Source organism: Castanea sativa, chromosome 1, assembly GCF_040712315.1.
Source record: "Castanea sativa cultivar Marrone di Chiusa Pesio chromosome 1, ASM4071231v1".
NCBI classification, from domain to species: domain Eukaryota; kingdom Viridiplantae; phylum Streptophyta; class Magnoliopsida; order Fagales; family Fagaceae; genus Castanea; species Castanea sativa.
In genome coordinates, this window is record NC_134013.1 from 24,813,113 (window position 1) to 24,836,514 (window position 23,402).

The 23,402-nt window shown below is 32.3% G+C and overlaps 2 protein-coding genes across 3 annotated transcripts; both read left to right on the plus strand.

Moving 5' to 3' along the window:
- Positions 1 to 460: 460 nt before the first annotated feature.
- LOC142605563 (uncharacterized) lies at positions 461 to 5,539 on the plus strand. The gene is made up of 5 exons (XM_075776971.1): positions 461 to 1,018; positions 1,119 to 1,189; positions 1,300 to 1,475; positions 2,742 to 2,850; positions 5,083 to 5,539. Exons 1-5 carry the CDS (start codon positions 700 to 702, stop codon positions 5,389 to 5,391), a joined length of 984 nt encoding a protein of 327 aa, XP_075633086.1. The 5' UTR covers positions 461 to 699; the 3' UTR covers positions 5,392 to 5,539.
- Positions 5,540 to 15,256: 9,717 nt separating this feature from the next.
- Positions 15,257 to 19,641, plus strand: LOC142642127 (serine carboxypeptidase-like 42). Of its 2 annotated transcripts, XM_075816484.1 has the most exons (11): positions 15,257 to 15,381; positions 15,492 to 15,797; positions 16,657 to 16,764; positions 16,908 to 17,000; positions 17,174 to 17,266; positions 17,662 to 17,747; positions 17,915 to 18,193; positions 18,337 to 18,470; positions 18,874 to 18,966; positions 19,079 to 19,196; positions 19,293 to 19,641. In XM_075816484.1, the coding sequence occupies exons 2-11, from the start codon at positions 15,509 to 15,511 to the stop codon at positions 19,458 to 19,460; spliced, it is 1,461 nt and encodes a 486-aa protein (XP_075672599.1). In that variant the 5' UTR covers positions 15,257 to 15,381; positions 15,492 to 15,508; the 3' UTR covers positions 19,461 to 19,641. The 2 variants fall into 2 exon arrangements, with proteins under 2 accessions (XP_075672599.1, XP_075672604.1); XM_075816489.1 differs by having other exon boundaries at positions 15,284 to 15,797.
- Positions 19,642 to 23,402: the final 3,761 nt, after the last annotated feature.

Consider the following 23,402-nt stretch of genomic DNA (forward strand, 5'->3'; position numbering starts at 1 on the left):
TTTGGGTTAATGAGAATTGAGAGGGTTAGGAATAGGAGTTTTTTTTGAGAAAATAATAATGTTTTATTAGAAGTTGTTAAAAATAACTTTGTGATGAAATTATTTTGGAGAATAGCTTATCTTTGAATTTTTTTTTACATTATTATTAGGCATTAAACTTTTAAAATTGTGTATTGTAAACACTTTGAAAACACAATTCCAGTGCAAAATTTAAAAGTTTAATGCTTCAAAACATGATGTTTTAAGAGAGATTAATCTCCAAAATATAATTTTCTTACAATACAATACAATACAATAGTAGGAGTATTTTTAATATAAAAAAAAAAAAAACCAGGAGTAGTAAATAAAAACCCAGGGTTTTTAATAAATAAAAATAAAAATACTCGGTTGGGAGTATTTTTTTTTAATAAAACAAAACAATAATAAAATTAGTATTTCAATTCCAAAAACCCCAGGAATTGGGAATTGGGATTCCAGTTCCACACACAGATTGAAACGACATCGGTTGGGATTGGCTCACCGCTGACAAGTCACAACATTAGGAAACAGAGAAAATCATCATCAGCGAGCCGAGCGGGTGGCATTAGGGCATTAGCAGTAGCAGTAGCAGTAGCAGCACAGGCAGTGGGAGAGAGTGAGTGAAGTGATCAGAATTGTTTGTTTGAAAGTTGAAAGTTGAAAGACAGACAGAGACAGGCAATGGAATCAATAACAAGATGCTATCCTGCGTCTACTCCTTCTTTTCTTAGCTTCCACAAGCAGAAGCAGAGGCCCACATCCACATCCACATCCACATCCACACACACCAATTTCAACTTCTCATTCCCATTTTGTTATAGAAACAGCACCAACTTCTTCCTCTTCTTCAAGTCCCATCATACTAATAATAATAATATAATTTATGCCCGTAACAACCGCAACACAACCTCTTCAGAATCCGACCCTGTTCTCCAACCAACCATTATTCAACAAGTTTTATTGGATGACGATGACGACGACGATGATGACTTTCAACACGGTAAACCTTTTATTTATTATTTATTTTTACTTTCTTTCTTTCATTCTCAATTATTTACTTTACTTAACTAATTCTTCCTTGTTTGTTTGTTTGTTTGTAGAGGATGAATCCATGGATGATGATGATTACTTTCAAGACGAGGACGATTATGATACCAATGCTCAACTTTATGTAAGCTCTCTCTCTTTCTCACTTCTCAATTTTATATTTTATTTCAATCTAATGAAGTTGTTGTTGTTAATTAAGTACTCACTGAGAATTATTATTATTTTGGGAATAAGGTTGGGGATGGAGTTGGAGGGGGTGGAATTTGTCTGGCAGGGACATGGTGGGATAAAGAAGCATTAAGGATAGCTGAAGAGGTGTCTCTATCATTTGATGGTGATCTCCAACTCTATGCCTTCAAAACTACTTTAAATTCCACCATTCAACTCCGCATTGACAACCTCTCTAACAAGTAATCTATCTACCTATCCTCTCAATTATAAAGTCTCATTCTACTTGAATATTTTTTCATCTTTTTAATTAAAAGAGTGGATGTTGAGTGCTTTGATTCATTAGTGGTGTCAATCCCATAAATGTTGTGATGTCATGCTTGTATCCCACCAATTATATGTCTGTTGAGAGAGAGAGAGAGAGAGAGAGAGAGAGAGAGACGGAGCTTTATGTCTAATAACAATGATTGTTTTCTTATTCTAAACATCAATCTAGAAAACTAAGTCTGCTTTTATCAGATGCCATGATGTCAAGTTTCTTTTTTGTACATTGTATTCATGATCCAATCCGCAAGACCCATGATTGGGAATATTGTTCTGGACAAATCTGGCTTAACCAAATTGAAGTTGATGTGATGAAATTTTTCCTGCAAAAAATGGTGATATCTCGAGTTCAAATAGATCCCTGGAAACTGTTTTTCTTTCGTTGATTTTTCATTAGCGGGCAAGTATGTTTTAGAAGTTCTACTTCTTTCATGCACATTCCAATTCTTTCCCGCACATTACTCCTATTATTTTAATAACTTTATGAGACTTCTCTGCTATATATTTTTATTCTTCATAGTTTTCGGTATGCCAATGTGCAAATTTAAAGTAAGTCGTGGGTTTGGATTGGTTGATAAAATGAGATTCAAAAAATACCCATAGCCCCAAATGGTTGGGCTGTACAGAAAAGGAGTTATTTGTTAAGTTAAATTATGTCTCATAATTCAATTAGGAGATTTACACAATTTTTCCTACCTTTAAGGGATTTGCCGGAAGGGAATAGTTTCATGCAGACAATTGGTCTGCGAAGGGAGAAAGGTGCATAAAATTTATAAAAAAAATTCTCAAAGTATGTTTTAAGGCTCTAAACAAACTCAACTGGTGGGCTTTGACTAAAATGATACTTCTTCTCACAAGAGTGGCGGGTGGAGGGTAAGGTTGTGAGTTTAGAACTCACTAGGTGCATGTGTAACATATCAATAAAAAGAAGACTCTAATCAAACTTAAGCCTTTTGACTTTTTGTCAAAGGTGTATGAGTGTGTCAGGCCAAATTCATTTTATTTTTCCATTAAAATTTTTCTCATATGTAATTGATTAGAAAAATTTGTTGTTGTTTTTAAAATAAAAAAAAATTTATTTAATGTGATCAGATTTTCTTGCTAAATGTAACTTTCTATAAATCATGCATGCCTTTTGCTTAATAATTAAAGCTTCTACAGCTTTAACTCAATGTGATTTGCAGGTCTGGTTCCCCCAGTATGGAAGATATTGAAGCCTTTTCTGTAACCTATAGAGCACGTTTAGATGAAGCACAGCTCAATAGATCTATTCCTGAGAATATATCTTTGGAGGTATCTGTTTCCCAATTGTTTTCATTTTTTAGTGTTAATTTGGGTGGGGGAGACTCAACTCTACAACATAGAAACCTTAAATTTAATTTATGGGTGTAGATGTACCTAGCTGTGCACTTGACATGTAGGCCTGTCTTTGATAGATCAAATGGTCAATTATATTATTTGAGATGTGTTGTTTGTTTCAAACTCTTTTCAAGATTGAAAGTTAATATAGGTGAATCTGTAATAATAACTATTGGTAATGTGTTGGCTCTTTTCAAGATTGAAAGTTAATATAGTTGAATCTTGAAATAATAACTTTTGGTAATGTGTCGGATGTAGAAGAACTAGTGGCTATTTTTGGTTGTAAGATGTAAACCCACCTATAAAATGTTTGAGTTGTCATTTGGTTGTCCTTTCAAATCAACAGGAGTATAGGATAATGTAACTTAAGAAATAGAGAGAAAATTGGCAACCTGGAAAAAACTTTATTTATCCAAAGGAGCTAGGATTGCTTACCGAAAAAGAGCACTTTGTCTAGCTCATCAACTTATTTTCTTTCTCTTTTCCCTTTGCTTGTTGGTATAATAAATGGACTTGAGAAATTGCAATTTGACTGTCTTTGGGGTGGCTTTGGTGATGAGTTCAAATATCATATTGTTAATTAGAAGACAATCTGTACGCTTATTCAATTCGGGGAGTTGGGTGTCAAAAAGCTGTTGCCTTTTGACAATACCTTGTTAGGGGAAAATATTTTAGGATTATGTAGTGGAAAGGGAGTAAGGGACCATCTTTGGAGAAGGGTCAGTAAAAGTATGTTTTTGTGGGAAGGGTGGTATTCTAATGAAGTTTGTAGTTCTTATAAGACAAGTTTGTGGAAACATATTAGGGTTGGCTGAGAAAATTTCTTCAAATTTATTAGATTTGATGTGGAAGAATGATACTCTATTCTTTTTTGGTGTGACCTATGGTGCGGAGATACTCTATTGAAGTAGACATTTCCTGAGCTATTTCAAATTCTCAAAATAAAATATGCAACGGTGTCATATTATACAAATTGGTTGAATGGTCACTTTTGTTGGAACTAAGCTTTATTAGTGTGGTGGAAGATTGGGAGCTTGAATTCTTGGTATGTTCTTACTTTATGTTTGGGAGTTCATATAGGAATGAGATGTTTGCATACTTATCAACAAAAAAAAAAAAAAAAAAAAATATATATATATATATATATATATAAATAAAGGAATGAGATGGATAAATTATAAAGGAATGGATTATTTACTGCTTCGAAATATTTTGGCATGGAAGTTTCCAAAATCCAAATATTGAGTGTTAACCTGAGGGCAAGTTTTTTTTCCAAGCGGAGGAGTTTGTCGTAGGACATTTTACACACCATTAGAAGATTTTTATTTTTAATCTTTGTAATCTTCAAAACTTTCTTGATTTTTATTTCTTGTTTTTGAGTATTTTAGTCAAAATTGAGTTCTTCTGGTAGGATATTGGTTAGAATCCTTTTGAGAATGTTCTTCCTCAGAAATTTTGGAGCATTTCAAGTTGTAAAATGGAATTCAGAAGTCTCCTATCAATAAAAATTCCAGTATATTTTTTTCTTATTTTCCTGGTGTATTCTAGATCTCTACCTTGTGGATTTTCAAGTTGTTTTTAAGGTCTAGTAATGCACTAATTCCTCTCGGTATCACACTGTGTCATCTATACAATTGGATGGCTCTCACTAGTTTTTTCTCTTCCTCAACTTTGTTGGGGTTTGCTGGTATGATAAAATTAGAGATATTCTTTCTAGGTGTTTCTTTTTATATATCTCCCGAGTAATAGGGTTAGAAATTACAATCCTTTTTCAGTTTTTTTAAAATGTATCTCTTACCATCTATAACATAGCAAAAGCAGCCCTCCATGTTTGCAAAATATCAACATGGTAAAAAATCAATCATTATCTCATCTATAAAATGTTTAAATTTCAAGGTTTAAAAAAAAATTATAATTTTAAAATTGTGCTCAAAACATTTGTTTATAGGTCAGTTAGTTAATAATATCCGATTGATGCGAAATTGGCATGCATATTAAGAATAAAGAGAACATGTAATTATTTGGTGGAATTTTCAAAATATTAATTCCGTCAAAAGTTATAAATGGTGTAAGATTAACAAAGACTTACACCAAGTGAACTATATGTAAATAAAGAAAGAACATTATATTAAATTTTTGGATCTTAAGTTACCTGTCTCCTCTTAGGTGTCATCTCCTGGTGTCGAAAGGGTAGTTCAGATTCCACATGAGCTGGATCGGTTCAAGGATCGGCCTATGTATGTGAAATATATTGATGAGGTTACAGCAAATGGTTCATCAGCAGAAAGTGATGGTGTTTTTAGGCTAATTTCTTTTGACATGGAAAGTAAATGTTGCACCTGGGGTTTAGCGGACGTGAGGATAAATAGAGAGAAGGCAGGGAAAGGAAGACCACTTAGCAGGAAACAAAGGGAGTGGCGTTTGAACACATCATTTGATTCCTTACGTTTAGTCCGATTGTATTCTGATATTTAATTTTGTTTTGTTCTTTTTAATTACTTCTCTCCAAAATCATGTGCCTCTGTAGAAACTCCAGAAGTATACACAGCATTGTAGATGAATACACCTGTACAATTAAAAAGTTATCTTTCTCAATTTGCCATTTCTGGCACAATCCTATCTCCAAAATAATGAGTTGCAAAATTGTTATGTTACTGTAAACATAGCATATAACTAAACTTGTTTATTTACTTCAAATATATTAATAACTTCTGTTTATTTGTTCTGACACATACCCAAAAAAAAAAAAAAAAAAAAAGAAGAGAAAAAGAGAGATATTATGGCTAGGTGTTGGAGAAGCCATCTGGGTCAATGTTTGAAGAGGTTTTGACCTTGATCAACTCCTTATAGCTTGAAACATTTTCTTCATCTCCTTGCCTAGTTCAAGGAAAAGCTAATAGTAGATAAGGGTTTCTGATACCATAGAGTTTTAAGAAAGTAGAAATTTGGTATGAACCTGTTCTGAGATTGGCACTGAAGTCAAGCAGGGATGCTGTGTTAACTGAGAGTGATTTTGAGTGTGAAAATTCATTTTTCCAAACCCAAGTGAATGGTGCAAGAGTAGGTGCAATGTCTTCAGTGATACCATGGGAGCCATTTTGAAACTAGCCTTTGAACAAGATGAATCAGATGTCCTTTCTACTAGTTGGAATCAAGGTATGACTACACTGTTGAAACTAGCGACATGCTAGGTGATAGGTCAAGGCTCACAGTGCTTGCTGTTGTTCCTTGACCAAATTGGATATATATCATATGTCTGGCTGCATAACTTAGATAAGTTAATTGGGGTAGCATTTGTATTTTTACTTAATATGACAGCAGAGCTGCATTTTTTACCTCTACTTTTGGGTAGCATTGAAGTTCATCTTATTGTTTGGGTCAGGCTTGGTTGTGCTATATCATTATTGTTATGGCATGTACATTACTACTTAAGATATATTGCTGATTCGGAAGGTTCTAACAAATGGTAAACAAATCTGGTCACAAGTCATTTTTTAATATGTATACATGTATATAACTCAAACTTGAAAAGAAGGAAACATTGTTCTTTAATTGTAGCAAACTATTTAAAAAATCATAGGATTGCTGTTTATTTATCTTTGATTTAAAAATAATTTATGCATGAAAACTATCTATTAGGAGAGGGGCGACATAGTTATGGTTAACATGTGAACGATGGATTTCTATTTTTAATTCATGGATCTTTTCCTAACTGTCTCAAAAGGTTTAGAATTTGTCATAGTTTGGTTATCTAGGTGAACATATTTGTTTCTTTTCTAGTAATTTATCTTTTGGTGTTGATCAAATATACCTACCTGACCTTAAAAAGTTCATGCAATTGACATCAATCTGCCTGGTTTAATTTTTAAGGTTCAGTAAGTTTAGGTTTAGAGATGAAATTATATGCAACTCATATGTGATGATGATGCTAAAAAAAATGCATGAAGTTAAAATCCATTTGTCTCCGTACTTTCAGCTTGGAGGTATTCCCCTATTTAAATCTTGACGATAAAGTGGATTTATGGGTTCTACTTCTAGATACAACCCCTGTGTGTGTGATTAATCTATCTTTGTCTTTCATTCTCTCTAAGAATGTGTGAGTTATAATATGTTGACTGTTACAGCAGTGAGAGGGGGATGACATATCTAGTCCGACATCATTGTTTCATTATCCACTATGTTGGGTCAACATTTGAATCATATACTTCTTATCTTTTTGTTAAATGGAATCATATACTTTTTATCTTTTTGTTGAATGCTAGTTCATTCTTCCATCATTCATTTGAATCTTGAACCAAATGATAAAATCTCTTTTAAAATAGCAAGACAATTTGGTGATAAGATGTCTCAATGACTTTACTTTTGTTTGGTACCTTTTTATTAGTTTCTGTTAATGTTAATTGAATTGCTTTTGTATTAATTTCATCAGTGTGCTCTCCCACAAATTAAGATTAATCTTTCAAGTATGCTTTCTTTATTGCTAAAACCAAACTATTTTCATCATTTTGTTCTAAATTTCTGTCATAGTAATGACAATCAAATGGAACATAGAGATGTGATAATTGATTAGGATCCATTTGGTTGAGCTAAAAATCAAATTATCATCTTAATGAAGAGCATAGATTCGTTAAAAGCTGAGAAGTGATAACACAAAGAAGCATAAGAGGTTGAATGGTTGGGGACCTGTGTGGACTACAAGGCACAAACTTGTTGATTCTTTATAGGGCTTATGATGCTAATACTATGCTTTATGTATACCATCTTTTGTAAATTTTTTGGAAAAAGTTGGTTGTCAGCTCCTCCACTGTGTATACCAGATTTAAAAATTAACAGTCAGCCACAGACTTTATCTTTACGGTTTACACTATACTCCAAGGTGCCCCACAAATTAGTGCATGTGTCATTGAGAGGAAACATATCCACACACCACACACACACACACACTCCAAACTCTTTGATCTTTCTGTTTGATTTTCACCAAGCTCCTCACAACATTCATATTGGTCCACTTTGATTTTGCAAGGATCCCTTTAAATTCTGAAATGGATGTTGACTTCTCAGGAAACTATTAACTGCATAACAATTAATTTCACTGAAATGTCTATATATATAAAGGGTTTGACAGCTCCATAGCACAGTGACATGGCATGCTATAATTGTTAGTAAATTTTATTTATTTTTTTTAAAGAGAGGATAAAAAGAATTACAATGCCTTTATTCTTTTGAAGGATGTAGCTCTAGATTCTTACTAGTTACAAGACAAATTTGTTCGACTGCATATTGAAATGGATTATCGATTTGGAAAAACTAAGATTATGATATTTCAGATGTAACCTTTTTTGTTAATTGTTCTTGGTGGAATGATTAACCATGTTTATGGTTGTGGAACTCATAATTGGTCTTCAATTTTGTTTGACTGAAAGGGTCATTTCTCTCTTTTGCTATTTATATGGACTTTGCTCATCATCTCTCTCTTTTTATCTTTAATTTTTTGTCACTCCTTTCCCCCTTACCATCAATGTGTGCTTGACTTTCAATTTCAAAAGTTGGGTGGGTTCTCGAAAGAAAAAGATGTAAGCCAAACCAGAGCTTCCTTGGATTCTTATCCTAAACTTATATTATATTATTGTCTAGTAATCTTCTTTCGGAATTTGTGTAATTTTGTTGAAGCATGGTTATAATTGTTCAACTCTTGATGGCCTAAAAAAAAAGGGAAAATTTTGTTACACACTTGTTATTGCATATTCCGTACACACTCCATTTGAAATCTTGTTTTTGCATATTCTATTCACACTCCATTTGAAATCTTGTTAGGAAAACATTAAACAAAATTTCTTAATTTTAACTAAAGTCGCATTTTCAAAACATGAGTATACAATAGAATGTGTCATGTGATAATCATTACTCCTAGGGAAAAAAAAAAACTCATGATTCAAAATGTTGCTCTTGCTTTAGGTGTCTTTTAATTCATTAGATTATTGTTGTTGTTACCTTGTCATCATTCACTGCTTGTTACGCTTGTAATTTAAAAAATAAAACTGCTTGTTATGCTTGTGGAATTAATTTTCTTTCTCTCATATCCCAAATCATTATGGTGCAAATTGCGAAAAAGCAGACCGACTTCTCGGGGGCCAACCATTTCCTCCGATGAGTTATTGTACTTGTGGTTGGGCCACCTGTTCTGCTTCTCCAAACAGGTTGGATACTTTCAAATTTCAATAAGAACAAAACCAGCTCATATCCCATACAAATGAATTTCTTCTTTTCCATTCAGTAAATGTTACGGGCACAACATTTTTCACAACAAATTCTATGATGAAGGTGAACAAAACTGGCATAGATAAATTTATCACTTTTTCTCCACCATTTACAGACGATCACTATAGCAATTATAAAATTTGCTATATGTTAAAGATATATGTAATAGACCACTGTTTGAGATTTGCTTATTTTATTGAAACTGAAAACTTTTTGTTGAAAATATTGTAGATAAAGGTAAATGTTAGTTGAAATAGTAAAGTAAGACCTATGAATTGTACTAAAAAATGCAGTGGACCTATGAATAGTATAAAAAATAAGCTAAATAGTAAAATAAGTTGGCTAACTTATGAATAGTATAAAAAATAAGCTAAATAGTAAAATAAGTGGCAAAAAATAAGTTAGCCATATAGACACATACTCTCAATCAAGTCGTTCCAATTCTACTTGGTGTGAAAGCAAAGCAACTTATTTGATGTGCAAGCAAAGACATCTTAATCTATTTCTATTGCAAGTCTTGCGTAGTCGGCCCTTGGCCATAGCAAACCCTCCTTGGTCATTGATGCAGCTGTTCTCGAGCCTCTCTAGCGGTCTTCCAGTATTCATTTATTGTCGTTATTCAAGGCCATCATCAATTCACTTTATAGTTTGCTCGGTCTATTCGTTATCCAAATTTTTTTTTTCTTTTTTTTTTTTTGAGGGAAAAGACCATAGTGCTATTATTAAGTTAGGCCACTTAAATCAATATGAAATACAGAAGTAACTTCCAAGTTTTATAGTAAAAATTGCTCTTGTATTTATTAAAGTTTTGTATCATTCATTTTTTTTTTGAAGACTTTGGTAGTTCCATTAATTTTTTTTTTCTTAACTTTGGCAGACAATTTTGTAAGTTAAATTTAAATAAAATTTTTAAGAATTTCATTATGAAAATGGAAAAATAATTGTATTCTATAAAAGATCAACATTGAGCAGAATTTTTAAAAGAGATACTAATTGATCGTTTGATAAAGCTAAAAGTTTCTTTCAGCTACGTTAAAATCAGTGGGTCCTGTGCACTGTTCACAGGATACACAAATCAATCAATCAATATATTTATAAAAACAGAGATCTCATTGTGTGAGGGTTTAAGCTTTTGCCAAGTGGTATCTCTTATGAAGTTTCTCTACAATCATCCAACTCTCCCATTCAGTGGCGAAGCTAGGATTTTAGTCTAGAGGGGGCAAAATCAAAAGACGATATTAAAAGTGAAATTTATCTAAAAAACATTAATCAACAATAATAACAAAATAAATAAGCAATTGTAAGCAAATATGAATATATTTCATATTATTAAAATAAATAAACAAAAACAACTAGTTTATAGCTACTAAAAAATTACAAACTGATGGAGTAAAAATATGATTAGTGTTACTTAAAAAATATAATGAATAAATGTTTGAAATTATTTTTTGTGATTGGTGACATGCCAATTTGTAAGACATAAGTAGTAAAATTTGTAATATTCCTAGTATCATTCAAAGATAAAATGCTGTGAAAAATATTATAAATAATAAAAATGGTGTAAATAATGATATAAAATAAAAAATAAAAAAATAGTGAAATAGGGTGGTTTGGTCACTTTCAAGTTTCAACAAGTAGAAGTCTTTCCCCCCCCCCCCTCCATGTGACTATTAATACAAAAAAAAAAAAAAGGAGTCAGGGGGGCAGGTGCCCCCCCCTCGCCCCCCTCTGGCTCCGCCAGTGCTCCAATTAATTGACTGAGTTTACACCACAACTCTCTCTCTTCTTCATGTCTTTTAGTACCAAATGTTTCAGTTTTTTATTTTTTATTTTTATTATTAATAAAAAGGGATACTAATAACTAATGAGATCAAGACAGATAATCCTCTAGCATTTCTGTTGCCTAAATTACACAAATCCATATCTTTTATTTACTATAATCATTATTATTTTATTTAATTCTATGAGAATCCTTATTATTTTATGGTGATGAATTTACATACAAACATCTCATAAACAAAGTCTTCCTCCTCTGTAGTCTTTTTTTTTTTTTTGGGTATGGCAAGTTTTTACGTTAGTTATATAAAAAAGTTTCTACCTTTATGATTGTGTAGATGCATTAATCACAGCTTGCCTTCAAAATGACGTTTTGGTTTTTGCCTTCTTGTTTTCACATTATGTACATTATCAATACTCTGCTATAATGATTAATGTAGGATTTTCTAAACCTTTGACTCCCCTACCTCTCTCTCACGCTTTGCCTTCCCCTCTCAACTTTGATCATATGCCTCCATTCTCTTTCTTTCTCTTCAAAAAAAAAAAACTTTAATAGTTAAATTTCTTAAACTATTGCTACTCTCAAATTTTGTTTCCATACTGACAATTTTTTAAAACACCAGGCCAATAGAAGAAACCTATTGCTCTTGTGATCTTTTGTTGTAGCTAGTGACTATCCATCGCACATTAAGTGGCCTTGACATGTATGAGTTCAAGCTATCTTTTGTTACTTTCAAAAATTCATTTCTTCACTTACAATCGATAGGGTTAAGATCGTGAGATTCTGTGTTTTGCTATTTTCTTTTATAGGTTGTGTTATTGTGTATTTTGATTTCCAAAAGATGCTTGAAGTCTAGAACTGAGAAGTCGATAATTGTTTATTTAGTGTAATAGTCTCATTGTCATTTTCATTGTCCTTTTAAGATTGTTTAATCTTAGCATATGACTTGAGTAGATTGGTCTTTTCAAAATAAACAAAAGCTAAACATGTTGTAAATCATAAATTGGATTATAGGGATCAAACAGTTATCATCTAGGGCAAGAAGGAATCATTCCCTCAAAATACTTTAAAAAATCTAGGGAACGATTAACATCCGCAAGTGGCGGAAAAATGCAGATTGAATTCAAACTTCCTAAAGCCCATGTTTGCCAAGATAACATGTGTTTTAAAACCACATTTGTTCTTGTCAAAAACATGACAGGATTCACCTCAGTAAAAGCAATTTACTCCCCGTAATTTCAGCAGTCTTCAGCCAGCATCCAATGCTTCCTCCAGCCTATATAAGGAAGCCATTCCTCCAGTCTTCAACAGGTCCAATTTTGTGAGAAAACAAGGTCCAGTCTTGAGAGCAACTCCAAAATTCCCTCCTCTTCTAGCCAAGAGTTTAATTATCAGTTGTAATCCAGTGACTCAGTCATTGTAATCAAATAGCCTCAGTCGGCTTTCATTTGTATTCTATTTTATCTTCCGCACACTGGCCTCAACCGGCCTTAGCCTGTAACTTACCCCCTTATGGTATCAGAGCCAAGTTTGGCCCGGTCGGATTGTAAGTTACTGTTTATCATATAATCAAGTTGGTCGGCACTGCCGCCATAGTTATATATATATATATATATATATATATATATATATATATATATATATATATATATAGACACACACAAAATAGAAATTCTACTCTAGCCAAATCTAAGTGTATATGTGTGTGAAATTCTCTTTTGGAGATTTGAACCCTCGCCCTTGCCCATCATACCCCATACCTCACAAGCACTTATGTTTGTAAAGTGATCATCACACCAAGGGTGTGCGGTGGTAGGGTGGAGGGGATTTAGTTAATGGCAATTGAATTTGTAGAGGAAAAACAACATGACTATTCAATCCGCATTCTTTAGACTCCAAAGCTTCTTTCTTGAGTAAGTCTCTTGATATTTCAATAAAGAAATACATATTGACTTTTTTCCTACAATAAAGGGTTAATGGTTTTTTTTTTTTTTTTTGAGTTTTGGTTTAATGATGATTGTATAATGATCTATATGTTGTGTGTGCTTTCTTTTCTATGAATTTCAATAATGTATGAATTGAGGACTTTAGCATTTGGTTCATTAAGGTTTTTATTTTATTTTTAAATTCTAAATTTCATCTTTATTTCATTATTTTGTTTAGTTTTTGTTACTTCTTATAATGAACTCATTACTAATAAAGTTCTATGACAAATTTTATAATATATATACAACGTTCTCCAAACTTATCTTACATAAAACATTATAATATTATCCGTGCATCGTACGGGCAACTTACTAGTTACTTAAAAAAAAAAAACAACTTTGAAACTGGATCCTACAGCACTATTCACACATTTAAATATTATTTTGTTACAATATTTTTAATTTTTAGTTTTTAGTAATAAGCGGTAGTCAAACACACCATAAATTCTTTTTGTTGATATTTTTTTTATGTATAATATATTAGACTAGATAATTTTTGTCTTTTCATTAGAGTGTAGAAGAGGATAATTTTAGATATAATATATATTAAGAAAAAATAAATAAAAATTCAGGGGATTGTTACGGCCCACTTGATCCTTACATACATAGTTCCGTCCCCAGATACTGTCGAAATCGCAAGGACTAAAAGCGATTTTAATCAATAAATTGTAGTATGCTTACTTCTTTAACCGTATGCGCACGTGTAGCCGCAGTTATTATACAATATCCTAAACTCTTTTGGAGTAAATCACAATGACATTAGTGCCACGATAATCACAAAGTACCAAAACCTTTTTCGAGTTGAGCAATTGGAATAATTGGTGCATGCATGTATGTTTAAAAAGGGAACATCCTACAAATTTACTACAAATGAACCAATCAGAACTCAAAACGAAAACAACAAAGTTCTCTCTAATGAAGCCCCTAATTGGCCCATTATTTAATCTATATACTCCAAAACTTATTTATACACATACATACCAGTCCAAGTCTGGGCTGGTGGAGCTTCACTTTTTTGACCACATTCCCATTTTATTACGATTCATGAACATGAACCGTGAGCATCTTGTTTCTTTGTGGGAAAAGTCCAAAGAGCACATAAATTTTCACAATTTCTTATAATAACTCTGACATGAAAAGAGTAAGATTAATAAAGAAAAAAATAGTAAGCCTATGTGTAAGTAATGGTTAACCGGTTATAGTATACCACGTTAGAATTATGAAATCTTAAAGAGGCAAATTATCTTTGCTTTAGTGGTGGGCTCCATTAGTAAAGTGAGGCTAATAGTGGGAGGGACTGAGAGAGCGAACGGTTAGAATAATGGACAGCCAATTTGTCATTTTTCTGTGGTCAAGTAAAAACAAAAACGAAAGGGGGATTCTTCTAATGGATAGCTTTGTTTTTGTTGATTGGAGCGTGTTTTCACACCCATCTCATTATTTGAGTGGCTGCTACTCTTTGTGACGTGAAATATAATAATAATATTTATAAAGTTACTATATTTTCTTTTTCTTTTATACTTTTTTTAGTAGTAATATAATATAATAATAATGATTACATACACACACCTACATTTTATACCAGGGCAATAAATTTAATGAAATACCATAAATGAAGCGGCAAAAGCAAGCCAAAAGAAGATACCTTTGAGTATTGACTTTATTGACTGTCTTGTTGTTTTCTTTATCAACATTCAATTTTGAAAGATGCAAAACTGGAACTTGCCGCTTAGTACACCCTGGTACTTTTTCACCCCTTTCTCTCAAGTGGTGTGTAAATAGACTAATGGGTATATTTAACAGTTTATACAAAGTTTCATTAGGATTAGAGCACTTGCAGCAGTGGAGCTAAATAGCTATTTTAGCTCCACCAAAACATAAAAAAAAAGCATGTAGCAGTGGAGCTAAATCTATATTTTTTTAGCTCATTGCTATAGTGCACATCTATAGATAGATGTGCACTGTTCATGAGAGCTAAAAATTTTTTTTTTTTAATTTTGTGTTCACATTACCTTTTTTATTGTGGTGTTTTTATTGTAGTGAGATGTATTATTTTATTGTGGTAGATATATTATTTTATTGTGATGTTTATATTATTTTATTGTGTTGAAAGCTAAAATAAATCCACTGCTGCAGCATGTGTGTAGGTAAAATGGTTATTTTTTTAACCCTCTCTTTTCAAGTTTTATAGTTTTTAACAGCCAAGGTGAGACACAATAAATTAGTGCCCCAGCTGTAGCCTGCAACTTCTTAACATCGTTTACTTAAAAAAAAAAAAAACTTGTTAACCTTGCACTATGTGCTGGACAATGTAGCACATATAGCAACTTCTATAAAAACCAGTCTTATTAACTTTAGAAATATTTTGCGTCTTTTTCGTTAAAGCAACGCAGCACGGCAGAATTCACGTGCCTGTTATGACCAAATAAACTCCATTCAGATATGGTATAACAGAATCTGAATTTGTTTTGTTAAAAATGCATTATATTCATTAATTATTACTACTAACTCTTTTTTGGGTTATACATACTTGTGCTACTTCTTTGCTGTCATAGAGGGAATTCTCAAGGGAATGAATAAAAGAGTGGGGTTTTTTGGGAGTATCTTGAGAATTCCTGAGATGGGTCATTGTTGGTTTAGTTGGGTTTTGGTTGTGTTGTTGGTGTTGTTGGGGGTTAGTGTGAAGGGGTACCCAGTTGAGGATCTGGTTGTGAAACTGCCTGGACAGCCTAAGGTTGAGTTTAGACAGTATGCTGGGTATGTTGATGTGGATGTCAAGGCAGGAAGGAGTCTGTTTTACTATTTTGTTGAGGCAGAGAGCCAACCTGACAAGAAGCCCCTAGCTCTGTGGCTCAATGGAGGTTGGTTTTGTTCTTTAACTTCTTATATATTATTGTATGTTCCTGTTCAATTGTGCTTGCACTTAACTTCCTCATCATATGATGTTTGTTACTTAAGTATTTAAGTGAGACTGTTCCTTCTACTTTGTCTCTTTTCATAATCTTGAACCTGTTACTTCATTGTACTTCTGGATCTTGTGCTTACTTACTTTCCCTTCCTATGTGGAAAGTTATTCTTCTCTTTTTTAACTCTTTTCAAGTTTTCTGTTTGTTTTTCCCTATGCCAAATTAAATTTTGTTCCCTCATCTGTGCTTTTTTTTTTTTTTTTTTGCCTTTTCCAAATAATTAGGTGCCCAAATTTGAGGACTCTTAAAACATAAAAAAAAATAGATGTCCTGTTTAGAATTTAGAATTCAATTTAGCTTCTTTAAGGATGACACAGTGTGCCAATTGTCAGTCAAAAAAGCGAAGCAGAATATTTCCTTGGCAAATGTAAAACTTGGAATTTTACAACAGGCACTTCATCTCTAATCTTTTGGTGAATACATAACATTTAAACCTTTTTAAATGTAAAATCTATGTTTTAGATTCAGACATTTAGCAACTCAATTTTGATTGATCCTAGGGAATGGAACTCTACTAAATTACTATTTGCTGGTTCTCTCGTTAGTTTTAGAAGTGAGATGGGGAGAGTACTAATTTTGTTGTCCCTTGAGCTTCCAATTGAAGAGTCATGGGCTTGATTAATAAGGATGAGAAAGGGTGTAAATTTTATTAGTACTAAATAAAATTCATTCGTTTACAGGGACAAACAACTGAAACTATTTTTAGAGTCTGAGACTTTTATACACAATTATTGATGTAATTTTCTCTGTTCAGGTCCAGGTTGTTCTTCTATTGGGGGAGGTGCCTTTACAGAGTTGGGTCCATTTTATCCTAGAGGTGATGGTCGAAGCCTTCGAAAAAATTCAATGTCATGGAGTAGAGGTAAGTCACTTAGCATATTATGTGGAATTTTGTTTTCATTTGGCTGGATCATGTAGTATGGACTAAAGTTCCCTTTGTTTAAAATTTTTAAATTGTGATACTAATGCATCCATCAAATTGTTCCTATTCTTTTCATTCTGTAGCATCAAATCTCCTTTTTGTTGAGTCACCGGCTGGAGTAGGATGGTCATACTCGAACACAAGTTCAGATTATACTTGTGGAGATGCCTCCACTGGTAATGAGAATAGCTCGCATTCTTTTCCTTTTAAATTGATCTAGTTTGTGCTAATTTCATAGGGTTGACTGCAAGAATGAAAAAAGTATGTTATATAAAATTCAGATTATTTTGGCTTCCCAAAATCTGTTCCACTATAATATGTTCCAAGCTTATTCTCTTATTTTTGGCAGCTAAGGATATGCTTGTATTTTTGTTGAAATGGTATGAGAAGTTTCCAGATTTCAAATCCAGAGAACTGTTTCTCACTGGAGAAAGCTATGCAGGTAATTAAAGTTTCATTAGTTTTTTTTTTTTTTTTTTTAATTTTTGGATTCTCCTACAGAAAATTTTTTCTATTAATTCGAAAATGAGAAAGGAAAGGAAAACAACAGGATTTACTACTTCAAGAGCTTTTGATTGTCTTTTATAAAACATAGAGCACATGGACAAATTTATTGCTTTTTTCTTGAAGGGACTTAAAAAGTTTTATTATATTTTCCTGAAAAATATAAGTTTTTTGTTTTGTTTTTATTTTTTAATAATATAATTGAACTTATTGACAGCTCTGAATGTGAGCATTTAAATTAAGATATTTCTGTTTTCCCTGTTTTTGTTTCTTTCCTCCTGCTGCTTCATTAGTTTCTATAGGTTCCTTACATGGTTATATGTCGTTGTGTAGGGCATTACATACCTCAATTGGCTATTGCTCTACTGGACTATAATGCACACTCAAAGGGTTTCAAGTTCAATATCAAAGGGGTTGCTGTAAGAAAAACGAGCATTTTAATTGATATCTCTGAATTTCTTATTAATCAAAGCTCTTCACTTTGACACACACACACACGTATATAAATTTTTTCAAAGTATTCTCTTTGGAATCATGCTATTGTTATACAATCCATCTACTCTGTTCACCTTTTTTCTCTGGTTAGATTGGGAATCCACTTCTAAGACTTGATCGGGATGTTCCAGCAACCTACGAATTCTTCTGGTCACATGGAATGATTTCTGATGAAGTTGGCCTTACCATCATGAACAAATGTGATTTTGATGATTATGTCTTCGCAAGTCCTCACAATCAGACAGACACTTGTAACAACGCCATAAATGAAGCAAACAACATTGTTGGCGCATATATAAACAATTACGATGTGATCCTTGATGTTTGTTATCCGTCTATAGTAGAGCAAGAGCTGAGACTTCGGAAAATGGTATCCTTTTTTCTTTCTTTCTTTTTTCTGTTATTATTATTATTATTATTATTATTATTTCTTTATTTCTTTAAACCTTTCTAATTCACATGTTGCTATATTGTTTTCTTGTGAAATTCTTCTGTTTAATACCTTTTCTGCAGGTTTCTAGGATTAGTGTTGGGGTTGATGTGTGTATGAGCATTGAAAGACGCTTCTATTTTAACCTCCCTGAAGTTCAAAATGCTCTTCATGCAAATCGTACTAAATTACCTTATAGCTGGTCTATGTGCAGTGGGTAAGTAGCATTACTCGTTTCCCAGCATCTTTGGAAGGGGGAAAAAAAACAAAAGACTTCCATATGCTGTACGCTGTAATAACATTCCTTTGAGGAAGTGGAAATATAGAGAAATTTTAACTGCTTATTTGTCTGCTTATTTGTCTTTCCAAACAAAATAATCCTTTTCAATTTCTGTCAAGAAGAGGTTAAAACTCATTATTATAAATGTTAAAAGAACAAAAAATTGCTCAGTTCTATAAAATTAGTACATGATTTAAATAACATTCTTAATCAAAACAAAAGTTCAGTCGGATTCTTCCTCTAAATTGATTTTTAACATTTTTGGTGGTTGCAGTATATGTTAAACTATTAGAACTTGTAAACATGTTGTAACTGACATTTGCATTTTTTTGTTGTGCAGTGTTCTGAATTACAGTGATACTGATGGTAACATCGACATTCTTCCCTTGCTCAAAAGAATAATCCAAAATCGTATTCCAGTTTGGGTTTTCAGGTAGCTTAGAAACAGATATATACTAAAAGATGAGCTAATTATAAGCTATCATAGTTTGGTTAATAATTTGGTTTCTACATATCATATTATTCTTAAATTTATCCAATTGTAGTGGGGATCAAGACTCTGTTGTGCCATTACTGGGCTCCCGGACACTTGTCCGAGAATTGGCTCATGATCTGAAGTTCAAGGTTACAGTCCCATATGGAGCTTGGTTTCACAAAGGCCAGGTACTAGTGCAATGCAATATTTGCAATCTCTTCATGTAGGGTTTGCCTCAATGTTGATCATAATTGTCTGCTGTCTTTCGTTTATATTTTGAATAGGTGGGAGGTTGGGCGACTGAGTATGGAAATTTATTAACTTTTGCCACAGTAAGGGGTGCTGCTCATATGGTACCTTATGCACAGCCATCAAGAGCATTGCATCTGTTCAGTTCATTTGTACGTGGCCGGAGATTGCCAAACACAACTCGTATTTCAATTGATGGTTAAGAAGGTTTTAAATACCTTCTACAATTTGGTTGCAAGTTTAATTCTGAAATGTCTCACTCAAAAGGCATTAAGATAACAATGGTTCTTTTCCAGTGGTAATAGCGGAAAATAGAAGCCATTTCAATTGTATTTGTGGGAAGGACAGGATCCCAATAAGAAACCAATGAAGAAATTTTCAGCATTCTTTTTTGGTTGGATGGACTTTTTTTCATTTTATTGGCATCAAAACTATTTTCTGATGGATGCGGAAGAACTTAAATAATTTCAGAGTAATTTCAAATTATTATTAGATGAAACAACTTTACTTGAAGATGATTAATTCTATAGGCTCGTAATTTTGTATCCTTGAATTCTAAGGAGACATGAACTCAAGTGGCCAAGTCTAGTGGATGAACCAAGGCTACATGATTAGGGTGTTGTTAGGTAATTAGGGGTTAAACATTCGAAAGAATAAAGAAATAATTTATGATCAAGGCCTTGACCGGTTGAACTCGTAAACTTGACCTACTCGACCAATCGATCTGCAATCGAGCAAGTGTAAAAAAAACAGAAAGGTCAAGAAAAAAATGCCACTAAGAATTTGACCAGTCGACCTGGAATGGAGACATGAATTGAGCTGTCTTCATAGTTCGAGCTAGGAGTTGAGGCTTCTTAAACAAAATCCAATTTACCTTCTCAACTTTATATCCAACGGCAATTCACACAAAATCTCTAATTTTATTTTAAATGATTTCCACTTTTAAACATTATATATTAGAACCTACTTGTATATACCCATACAACAAGTGTGACCAACAGCTTCATATTCCTCTGGGCCATTGATGTAGTAGAGGACCATTCTCAATCAGACCATCTGATTGGGATAGTTACATGGTTGTCCAACAGACTTTCCATTATCTTTGCCAATGGACTTTTAACCAGATTTGCACTTATCTGCTCCTCCCAGTTTCCACTTTACAAGGCACTTAGGGAATGACTCAAGGCAAGCTCAACAAAAGCTTAGAAACATACAAAATGAATGAAAACATGCATGAAATGCATACGAGTTTAGTATATACATAAATGATGCATGATACACCTCGATTGGACTCCAATTACATATAAACTCCCAAATTCTTTTCAAGCACACGCAACTAAACCATTTACTAATTTTAATTATGAGGTAAGTCGAGATAGTGTTTTTTTTAAAAGAGAGTTTCTACCTATGACGTCCATTCCTAACGATAGCTCTTTATCATCAGACCAAGACATCAATCAGTTTTTGGTACAGGTGGGAATTGAATCTTAGACAAGGGCGGCGTTATAGCCTATTCAGGAGGTTGAAATGAACCCTTGGACTTCCAAAAAAAAAATATATATATATATATATATATAAATTTTTTTTTGGTTAGTTTAATACTTTAATTTATTCTTAAAAATATTTTTATGCACACTCTAACTTAAATCTTGCACACCCTTATTACAAGTACTAGTAAGTTGTTCGCGCGATGCACGGATAATATTATAATGTTTTATGTAAGATAAGTTTGGAGAACGTTGTATATATATTATAAAATTTATCATAAAATTTTGTTAGTAATGAGTTCATTATAAGAAGTAACAAAAGCTAAACAAAATAATGAAATAAAGATGAAATTTAGAATTAAATAAAAAAAAAACCTTAATGAACCAAATGCTAAAATCCTCAATTCATACATTATTGAAATTCATAGAAAAGAAAGCACACACAACATATAGATCATTATACAATCATCATTAAACCAAAACTCAAAAAAAAAAAAAAACCATTAACCCAAAACTCAATTTATTGTAGGAAAAAAGTTAATATGTATTTCTTTATTGAAATATCAAGAGACTTACTCAAGAAAGAAGCTTTGGAGTCTAAAGAATGCGGATTGAATAGTCGTGTTGTTTTTCCTCTACAAATTCAATTGCCATTGACTAAATCCCCTCCACCCTACTATCGCACACCCTTGGTGTGATGGTCACTCCACAAGTACAAGTGCTTGTGGGGTATAGGGGGTAAGGGCAGAGGTTCAAATCACCAAAGAGAATTTCACATACATATATACTTAGATTTGGCTAGAGTAGAATTTCTATTTTGTATAAAAAAATAATTAAAAAAAAACCTCCACCCTAGATGATAATTGCTTGATCCCTATAACCCAATTTATTATTTACAACATGTTTAGCTTTTGTTTATTTTGAAAAGACCAATCTACTCAAGTCATGTGCTAAGATTAAACAATCTTGAAAGGACAATGACAATGAGACTGTTACACTAAATAAACAATTATCAACTTCTCAGTTCTAGACTTCAAGCATCTTTTGGAAATCGATATTTACAATAACACAACCTATAAAAGAAAATAGCAAAATACAGAATCTCATGATCTTAACTCTATTAATTGTAAGTGAAGAAATAAATATTTGAAAGTAACAAAAGATATCTTGAACTCATACATGTCAAGGCCACTTAATGTGCGAGAGATAGCCACTGGCTACAACAAAAGACCACAAAAGCAATAGGTTTTTTCCATTGGTCTGATGTTTTAAAAAATTGTGAGTATGGAAACAAAATTTGAGAGTAGCAGTAGTTTAGGAAATTTAACTACTAAAAGTTTTTTTTTTTTTACAGAGAAAGAAAGTTTTTTTAAGAGAGAAAGAAAGAGAATGGAGGCATATGGTCAAAGTTGAGAGGGGAAGGCAAAGCGTAAGAGAGAGGTTGGAGAGTCAAAGGTTTAGAAAATCCTACATAAATCATTATAACAGAGTATTGGTAATGAACATAATGTGAAAACAAAAAGGAAAAAACCAAAACATCATTTTGTAGGCAAGCTGTGATTAATGCATCTACACAATCATAAAGGCAGAAACTTTTTATATAACTAACGTAAAAACTTGCCATATCCAAAAAAAAAAGACTAACAGAGGAGGGGGACTTTGTTTATGAGATGTTTATATGTAAATTCATCACCATAAAATAATAAGGATTCCCATAGAATAAAATAAAATAATAATGATTATAGTAAATAAAAGATATGGATTTGTGTAATTTAGGCAACATAAATGCTAGAGGATTATCTATCTTGATCTCATTAGTTATTAGTATTATTTTTTGTTAAAAAAAATGAAACATTTGGTATACTAAAAGACATGAAGAAGAGAGAGAGTTGTGGTGTAAACTCAGTAAATTAATGGGAGAGTTGGATGATTGTAGAGAAACTTCATAGGAGGTACCACTTGGCAAAAGCTTAGACCCTCACACAATGAGGTTTCTGCTTTTATATATATATTGATTGATTAATGATTATTGACTTTAAGAGTAAAGAGTAAGGAGCCGTTTGGTAACATTGTTCTAGTAATGTTGTTTGTATTTTTTGGAAATACGTGTGGGTAAAAAAGTGTGTAAAAATACGTGTAATATATATATATATAAAATCGAAACTTTGACCTCTCCACAATTTTCCACATCAGCATTTTTTTTTTAATTTTTAAATCTGATTTATTTATTTTTATTAAATATATATAGGGTGAGTTTGTTTCAGTTTTTTGAAATTGGGTTTTTTGAAAAAGTGAAGTTTTCAAAAAGTGCAGTATGAAAAAGTGTTTTTTCAAAAAACTGAGTGTTTGGTAAAAGCTATTAAAAATTGTTTTTTGAAAAAACTGAGTATTTGGCTAGCACTTATAAAAGTGGCAGTTTGAAAGGTAAATTACTAAAAAGGACAATGTCTATATAAAGAGAATTCTTTGTTTTAATTACCTCTTTTAATGTAAGTTATTGATACAATATTTTCACAAAAATTTCACAATAAAATCTATATAACAAGTTGTTAATGGTAGGAAAAAAATGTCATTAGTAGGTCTAGATGAGAACTAATAACAACTTACTATGTAAACTTTATTATAAAATTGTTATAAAAATATTCTATCAATAGTACT